At 37.2% G+C, this 9,558-nt stretch overlaps 1 protein-coding gene and 1 long non-coding RNA gene across 2 annotated transcripts; one reads left to right on the forward strand and one right to left on the reverse strand.

Annotated features, from left to right (window-relative positions):
• Positions 1 to 3,368: 3,368 nt before the first annotated feature.
• Positions 3,369 to 5,684, reverse strand: LOC122086081 (lichenase-like). The gene is made up of 2 exons (XM_042654777.1): positions 5,514 to 5,684; positions 3,369 to 4,567 (listed from the first exon to the last, which is right to left on the reverse strand). The coding sequence occupies exons 1-2, from the start codon at positions 5,680 to 5,682 to the stop codon at positions 3,534 to 3,536; spliced, it is 1,203 nt and encodes a 400-aa protein (XP_042510711.1). The 5' UTR covers positions 5,683 to 5,684; the 3' UTR covers positions 3,369 to 3,533.
• Positions 5,685 to 7,321: 1,637 nt separating this feature from the next.
• On the forward strand, positions 7,322 to 8,334 carry LOC122085554. Its single transcript, XR_006142151.1, has 2 exons — positions 7,322 to 7,499; positions 7,975 to 8,334. It is a non-coding gene; the product is annotated as an uncharacterized LOC122085554 (long non-coding RNA).
• Positions 8,335 to 9,558: the final 1,224 nt, after the last annotated feature.

The following is a 9,558-nucleotide window of genomic DNA, read 5'->3' on the forward strand; positions in this document are numbered from 1 at the left end:
AAAAAAAAAAAAAAGAGATAAAGTGTACTTATATTGTGTTGCTATGGTTTTCTTACAAGTTCATTATCTATAATTTGAAAGAGGAGTGAGGATTAGCTGTTGTAATTCTATTCTCCATTGATAGTGAAGCAGATATAATTTCATTGTAAACATAGGTAATCTTGTTGAATCACGTAAATATTTGCAATGTTTGACTGTTTGTTTACAATTTCCATTTGTTTCTAGCATAGGTTTTCATTAATTTCTAAGAAAGTGGCCAATAGATAAATTGTTGGAAATGATCTAAATCATGTTGGAACGAATTTTCCTCAAGATACGGAGATACCTTCATTGACGACCATCATTGGCCTTGGATGAGTGTCATTGACAGTGAAGAGGATTTTTTTTTTTGGGGGTAAAGAACACTGAAGAGGATTTTAGACCTTCGACAAATAGGAGGACAAATAATATATTAAAGGGTTTTTGGTCCCCAAAAAAATTAACTGTTCAATTAACCATTAATCCATTAATGGAAGTTGATGAATATTATTTAGTACATGACATTTTGTCCTCTTCCAACACCGGTCTATTGACTCCGCTCATGTCCTCTTTCAATGCCGGTCTATTGACTTTGCTCACAAATTCTTTTCTTTTCACAAAGACTAGAAAAGTCTGGTTGGTTTTCAATTTGTGTGAAACATCCTTTGCAGTGAGTGCGACATTTGTTTATCCTTACCGAACCAAAGATTGTTGATATATTATCTTTAGTGATTAAAAAACTGTTTCAACATTATTTAGATCATAAAACATTATTATCAACTCTTCAAGCAAATTGTTTACCACTTGAACTTTAATAAAGCTTAAGGATATGATTATATTAAGAACGTCAATTTGGAATAAAAATTGAATATCAAACTGATACTAACCCTATTAAATCAAATCGAATAAAAATCAGTATGGTTTTGATATGAAGAAAATGAATTTTATTTGGTATGGTATGATCTCAGTATCTTAGGCAAAACCTTTCGTACAAACTGAACGGTACCAAATTATAATTTTTTTATTCGAATATATATAATATTAGGAAGAAAGAAATGCTACCCCTTAGCATGTGTTTACGCCTAGACATAGCTGATGAGAAAATACCACATTACCTTGTGCTGGAGATGCTCGTGCACACTCTCCCAATGACCGCACCTACCGAAGTATCCATTGTATTATATTTTTTTTGTTGGGTAAGAAAATAAGGAACTGTTTGTAAATCAAATCAAGTCTATATGGTTTCCGTTTTGAAAATGCATTTGAGTGTCTTGTATGTTACAAATTTAGTTTTTTCCTTTCTATCTCCTGAATTGAACTGAAACCGTACCAAATTCCCAAAAATCATACCGATTGACACCCTTTATTATTTAATATATAGTAAAAGTTCTCAAAAAAAAAAAAAAAAAAAATGGTAAAATTTCTTTGGACTGCCTCAAATGTATTCTAGATGGCAGACTTGAGGAGACCATACATAGTGTGGTCGCAAGAGTAGTCCATGGGAATGCACGTGCTACTAGTCGAAGAATGCATAAATGATTTTTTGCATGTATGGTATGACTAGTAAGCTTGCCTTATTGTTTTCTTATGTAAAGGATTTTTTTAATGATACCCCTAAAGGTGTGTTAAACTATCTCAATCTTTTACTAATTTATTTAAAGGCAATTGCTAATACTCTCGTATACTTAACTTATATTTACTTAAGGGCAAGAGATCGGTACTCGGTCACGTAGCCTTTGCACTAGAGCGGGGTCAATGAGAACGCGTGCAGAGGCATCAACATTAATGGATTTATTTATTTCATAGAGGGCAGTGTGGTAAATTTATATGCTTTTTTATCTAGGCGAAGGGGCCATGCACACGACTGGTCACTATATTTCTTGATTTCAATAAATCAATGGGCTTATCGATGTTCTACTCTTTCCAACTGCTTCCTCCGGTTTGAATTTGAAGATCCCTGCCCATTTCATTACACATTTGAGATTGAATATGGCTTGAGAGGGTTGAGGGTGTAAATCAGCCCAGAACCAGGTATTTGATTCGATTCTAGCTGTCACAATCAGATGACTCAGATCCATTCAGCTCCAACGGCATTTAGATGAGGTACTGGTGGACAAGTCGCTTTGGCTTTATAATCTTACATCCCACTCGTGGATCCCACACTTTTTCTTCTTATTAAAACCTTTATTGGATTATTGGACTTATCATCTTTTCATTAATGAGAAGTGCCAATCAACTAACAAATTTTTGTTGAAAAGATTATAATCAAAGATTAGAGTAGTTCTCCCACCTATATGGTCTCACTTGTTATTTGAGATTTGAGCAATGTAAACACCCAAATCCATAGGGAAAAAAGAAAAAAACACACACACACAAGAAAGAAAGGGGGAGGGGGAAAGTGGTGGGAGTGGAAGTGGTGGTGGTGGGAGGGCAAAGGCTGTAGGCATATGACTTAGATTAGGGGTGTCAATAGTCGGGACATGCTAGTCTTGGTTGGCCCTAGTCAGGCTCAGCCAAATTTTAATAGTTGCATCGTAAACGCCCGTTTAGCTAAACAGACTTAGCTAGAGTGGACATGGTACGATTCATACTCGGGTCGGTCGATCTCGGGCTATAATCGGGCTACCATAAATGGGCCTTAACTGGGCCTTAACCGTGCTACAAACCTATTTATCTCTAAATGGACATTAAACGGGCCTTCTCAACTTGTATGCATTAATAGCCGAAGTACTTAAGTTGACAAACTTATTCCATTAAAAGCATAGTTCTACCTCAAGCATATCCTGCAAACCCATCATTAATTCATCACCACAATTACATAAATTTCATTTTTACATTTTAATTTTCTATTGTTAAAGACACTTGGACTTTTGCTTTACTCTTCAATTTTATTGGTGGCAAAATGAAAATTTCAAGTGGCATTAAAGGGGTCAGGCTAGGTCGAGCTTAAAGGAATCGGTTCAGGTTGGGCTCATAAATGTGTCAGACTCGTCGGGCTAGGTGGTTGCACCGTGTACTACTTGTTTATTAATCAGGATAGTCTAGATTATGCCATAAATATATTGGACTCGGTCAAACCTATCAGTGCAGGCTTGGAATTGACACCCCTTAGAGCTTAGTCCCGGTTCGCTTGATGATGGCGAACTACTCTATTCGGAAGCGGGGGACTGAGGTCGACTCCGATCAAGAGAAAAGCCTGTGTGACCATTGACTGTGAAAGAGGCAAAGAGTTTTTTGCGTGGAAATGAAGATTTTGAAAGGAAGGGACCCCGTGTGAGGAGAAAGCCCAAAGAAAGATAGGAGAGAAGGAGAAGCATTGAAGCGTGGCCCCAAGCCCTATTTTCCAGCAATGACCGGTCAAGGTATACTAAAACATTTATTGATCCCAAGACAGAGAAATACAGCTTTATAAAGAGATTACATGAACTTTATTAACTGAAGTAGCCCATAGAAAACATAATTAGTACCATACATATCAACCCTAAACAAAGGCTTAACCTTCTCAAATTAACTAATTATACCACCTGGGGAAAACCAGCTTTCAGATAAAATCCAGCAACCCCTTTACGTATCGAACACATCACTGTGTGACACCCAAAATTAATTGGGTATTTGGGCTGTTTGTTTGGAAAGAAAACTCCCCAGTGTTTCTCCAACTCTGGTTCCTTACGGTTCTCATCAAACAAGGAAAATATGTAAGTCTCAATAGGCCTTCCAGACCTCTTTGGTGTCCCACCCTTCACATGTTGAATCAAATTCAAGTTGTAAGTCTTTGCATTCTCCACCGAAGTTGCAGCACCACCAGCAGATGGCCAACCACTCTCTGATATAACTATCTCCAAAGAAGAACCACCAGCCCTCTCAAGAGCTGAATAGAGAGCATCAACTAGGGCATCAAAAAGGTTACGATATCCAAACTGACCATCTTGTACCACAACAGATGGAGCAGTAAACAAGGCATATGACAGACTAATATCGCGAGGATTGCCAATGTAACTGAAGTAAGGATACACATTCGCAAGAAGTGGAGATTGATGGTTTACTAGGAAACCAATGATAGGATTTAAGAATGATCCTATATCAGCTCTGAATGCACCTTGGGATGGAGGGTATGAGTTCCCTAGTATTGTTGTGTCAACTGCTGTAGACACCTTAATTTGGTTTTGTAATCCAGCTGATGCAATTGCATTGTAAATGTTTCTCATGGCAGGAAGAAGAGAAGAGGAATATTGAGCTGTGTTGCCATTAATGGGGCTTACTTCATTCCCAACTGCAATATATTTGAATCTAACACTAGGCCAGTAGGCTTTTATGTTATTTTGGACCCATGTAGTTGCAGCAGAAGGGTTGGATGCTATTCTTTGAAGATCTGTGTTTGGAAGACCTAACATAACTTCAATGTTGGAGTCTCTAAGTGCTTGGAGAGCTGCTGGAGTTGGATCATAAAGTCTCATCCTTTTAATGTTATTTGACTTGCATAGATTCACAACTGCTTGTGGCGATGGTAAGTTGTCCCCTTGCATTCCATAGCAAACACCTGTTTGTGCATCTGCAATAGCCAGAAAAGAAAAAATTAGTTGATTTAAGGCAAAACTAGGTTTCAACAAAAACGGAGAGAGGAGATGTGTAGTTACACTTCTGCCCCGACCCCATCCAATGATTGTAAAGTTCAATCGTATACATACATGACCATGTATAAAAACTGGAATCTTAATTTAATAAAGCTCTATAAGATTGCCTCAGGGTCATAGACTTCCAGGGTTAAAAGTAATGGTTTATGGAGAAATCTTTAAAGAGTTAGCTTTTGATTTTTTCAATGTGAAGAAAAAATAAATAAATAAATAAAAAGGTCCTAGTTTTCTTATTACCCAAACATTAATGAATCTTTACTGGACACCTATTTTTGTCATGTCATATATTATTTCAATTTGAAATTCTGTAGATAGGTAGATCCCAAGTTCCTTATAGATCAATCCTGAGAGTTTTTCAAGTGGTGAAACAAGGACTCGAAAAACCTAGGACTTTCAAAAGGGTGACACCAGATTACAATGGAGGGTGCATAGATAAGTGACAATGATTAAAATCCCTTTTGGGGATGTCCTCAGCGCTGAGGAATATGTACTAGGATGTATGTGTGACCCGTTCAAATCATGAGCGGGAACAAAGCAAAGGAGACGATTTTTTCAGGATCATTGAATAAGATAGAATCGAAAAGCCCTATTCAATATCTAAACTGAAAGTCAAAGACAAAACATCTATCATATACCTCTATTCTGTATGAATTTTATGGTTTCCATTTATGCAAATCCAATCACCTCAATTTGAGATGATTTAGAACCAAAATTTAACACATAATCCATTAAACTAATGATCAAACTTATCACTTCACTCTTTCACATGGCAAAACTAGGTGTAGTAATTTATGAGATTCTTTCCAAAATGGAAGACTGGGAAAAATTTTTGAAAGAAAAAAGAGAGAGAGAGAGAGAGGTAACCTGCAATGTGTAGGCCAGCAGTCAGCAGTGCAAGAAGAAATAGAATTGTTACTGCAGCAGCAGGAGTGCTGTTGTTCCTGGTTGCATAGCAAGCAGCCATCAGGAAGAAGAAGAAGAATGAGTTGTTCCAAAATGAAGAGAAGCTTGGAGTTATTGCATTTATTGTCATAACCCCTCATGTCCTTTATATTGATGAAGAAAAAGATAAGATCCTAATAATTTAGTTACCAGACTGGAAAAAAATATTGCACATCAAAGCCATCATCTTTGAATTATTAAAGAGAATTGTCAAGGTCTGACCTTCTCTAGCTACAGGTGTTGCATTGCATGTGGTTCATAAATGATCACCATCCCGTATGCCATGTGTCTTTTTTAATTAGTCAAATCTCAAACCAGAACCAGCCAACATCTTGCCCAATTTTAATAACTATGGTCTATATATATACTTGTGTTAAAGGGGTTGGCCAGGCCATAATTTGGAAAGTCCAATTGTCTACCTCATAATAAGATGGCGAATGCCGCCAGTTAGGCAAACTGCAACTCGGTCTAAAGGGTCTATTGATAAGGTCAGTAAAGCATAAAGTTATCCAATTGAAGATAACGTACTTTAAGGATAAAGCAGATTTCGTATCCTAATCTAGTGATTCGTGTTGATCTAGCTTTCCGCCATGAAAAAAGGACAAGAAAAGGTTTTTCTTCTTTGCTGATGATCTTGTGGCCTACGTGAAGGTAAAGGGGTCATCTCTCATGTCAGCCTTTCACTTTTTTATGTTTTTGAAGATAATGTCAAGAAGAGAAACAGATATACCTACAAAGAGGAGGGCAGCCCTCTAAAGGGCAAACCCTATAACTTCTTGGATGACCCGTTAACCAATACAGCAGACAACAACAGATAAAGATCAAATAGAGGCACATTATAGATCATGGATATTAGTCTTAGACAATAACCACCAAATCTAAGTAGTCTGTCTCACTTTAGTTTTCAAAATCACATCTTAGTAGATGAACTTTTAATCAAATGCTCTAGAACTTGAAGTTATTCAGGGTCGTTGGATTCCCTAATATTTCAATTATTGAAAATTTTGAATAATTTTAAAATTAAATATTTAAAATATTGTTTTAGTTTATAAAAAATATGTTTGACTGTGGTGTGTTTTCTTAATAGGCATTTAAGTGGGAAACTACTGAAAGACTTGATATTTTGTGGAAAAAGATATAGTTTTTTAACATATATATATATATATATTTTTTTTTTTTTTGAGACAATTCTTAGTGGTATCTTTTCTTCTTCTTCATATTGGGGTGGGGGTTATCGTGTTAGTTATTTTCAGTCATGTATTGTATGTAGTTAGTAGGGGTTAGTGTTGTGAATCATGGGTGTTAGTTATTTTCAGTCATGTATTGTATGTGGTTAGTAGGGGTTAGTGTTGTGAATCATGGGTTACGGTTTCTATGATCATGTGATGGTCCATTGTAAGAATCTAATCGTGAGTTATTTAAATTCCTATCGTAATGAGAAGTAGTATGTTGACTTCCCTATTATTTCTCTTTTGAGGATGAAAACCAATTAGGGTCTCGTGTGAAATCTTAAAAAGATCTACCAGTTATACTGAGAACCAATTAGGGTCTCATGTGAAATCCTAAAAGGATATAACGGTTAAACGATCTACCAGTCTACAATCTATATCGATTTTACATGTTGTCGATTCCGATAATTGTCCGATGTCATATCGGTTGAGCGGTACGAATTAGGGATAAAAATGTCAAAAATCTGTTACGAGAAGTTCTCCCTCCACAACTGACACGATTTGACTTCCTCGTATTCGAATTATAGCAGAGGTGAAGGAACCACCCCTCCCCTGTTCCCTCTCAGCGTCTCGTTGGCCGATGCTCAGTCTCTCGAGCTCTCACCTACAGGAGTTGGAGCTGGATTTGGTGGCGCTACCATTCACTCTTGGCCGCGAAGTCGTATTTTCTCGGTTTCAGGTGATATCTCCATTCTTTCCGGCTTAAATCCTTTGGTTTCATTTTTTCCTCTCTACTCATATGTGGGAGAAACGAAATAACAAAATGTAAAACTGGATTTAAATTTCATGTTTTCTTCTGAGTAATAGACTGGTTTGGGTTTAATCGGTCTCTAGAGAAGTAGGTTTCCTGGGTTTTATGTCTTTTTGTCATTGTGCTCGTTTAAGGTCTTTAAATGAGCCTTATCTTGATTTTTGTTGGTTTTGCATTATTAACTCTTTAGTTATTTCTGTTCATTCCTATGGCTGAAAGGTGCGATAATCTGACGGATTTTAATTGGGTGATTGATGAGTATGTTGGTTTTATGCAACATTGAGTTCTTGAATGTTTGGTGAAGTGAATGAACTCTGAACACAACAGGAAATTACTAAGTTATATGTTGTAGCTTATTAACTTAGAGAAGCGCTCACATGGCCCCATTCTATTGTTTCTATAGGGCAGCATTGGAGAGTAGGAATCACCTCTTCTTTGAACGTGGTTTTACTTATCAAGTTTGGGATGCCCTCAAGCTCATTTCCCCTCTTGTATGTCGAGGACTATCATTTCTAAGGAGGCTGAATGGGTGACAAAGGAGTTTGGGGGAAATCCTATAGTAGCCAAGTCCTTCTTTCTTTTGTTAGAGGAACTCTTCCTCTTGTGTTTGAGTTTCTTCCTTTTGAGGGTCCTCTTTGTGTAGAAGCTCGATTTTGGAGCTTCTGAGGATCTTGTATTTTCTTCCCCCTTCTCTTGTGCTTTCTTTTCTAACAAAGGTGAAAATTAACTGAAAAAAAGGGGTAGATTCTATCCCCTGATCGAATGTTTGGAGTCTTCCTGGGATCTATCTCTTGCAACATGATGAGATTCTTCCTTTAAAGTCAACCATGTCATTAATGCACTGCACATATCTTTTACTAATCTTAACATCACCATCTGCAAGCAAGAATTGTAGTGGCCATCACATCAATCTGATGGAACTTCTAGCTCCCTGCATGACCATGCAGTTTTACTGACATGATGTTTAGAGAGGTATGGGAATCGAAGGAATTGTCTTTGGACTGGTCAGGGTTAGAAAGAGATCTCAGATTTTCCTTGTGTTAGTATAAAAGGATTTTGGATTATGTTATGGTTGTAAAGGATGGGAAATGCTTGGGATTGAGAGATGAGTTCTTATTGAGACATTTGGGACTACAACAAAGAGTGGAGAAAGATAAGGTGTTCTTGGGCATTGTTTGTAGAGAAAGAAGGTGAAGGCACAAGCCTCACCAAGATTCACATGCATTGTAGAGGGCAAGGGTTCTAGTTGGGAGACTTCTCTTTTAACATATTACAATGGAGTTAATGTAGCTTATCTATCAATGAGAAAGAAAGGAAGCCATAAATTACATGTAACAATTATTTGAATCTATGGCTTCTTTAGACATCAATTGACAAATTCAAAAAGGTTACTATCACCTTCCCTCTGCCAAATGCTCATGCAGCATTGGTTGATTGGCAGTTACTGGAAAATGGTCTCCATCAACCACACTGGTTGGATTTGAAGAGTTGGTTTGGCTCTTTGTATTTCCACTCATTGAGGTTCCAGAAGTTTCACCAGTCATAAAGCTGCTTATATCATTGAATTCCCAATCAGTTAAGTATCCAGGCTTTGATGTGACAGTGCTCACTTCAGAGTCTCCTGAAAGCATTGCCACCACACGAGACATTGCTGGACGTAGCGATGGTGATGCTTGAGTGCACAAGAGAACTATTCCTATCAGTCGCTTCACTTCTTCAGCATTGAATTCTGATAATGCAGGATCAACCAGTTCCAGTTCACGATTACTTTCATGTAGATTCCAAGCCTATAAATGAGGAACATAACATATGTGAGAGATACACACCTACTTTGAATTTTTCAGTTTGAAACAATCATCAGTTATAGATGATCAAGTAAGGTTCAGGAGGAGTTGGATCTGGATATAGGTTTTGACTCTTTTTTTTTTTTTGGATAGGTAACATCATTTTTTTGCAACGACAGGCATCAAGGTCTTCGGCCTGACTA

This window comes from Macadamia integrifolia, chromosome 8, assembly GCF_013358625.1.
Source record: "Macadamia integrifolia cultivar HAES 741 chromosome 8, SCU_Mint_v3, whole genome shotgun sequence".
Classification (NCBI taxonomy): domain Eukaryota; kingdom Viridiplantae; phylum Streptophyta; class Magnoliopsida; order Proteales; family Proteaceae; genus Macadamia; species Macadamia integrifolia.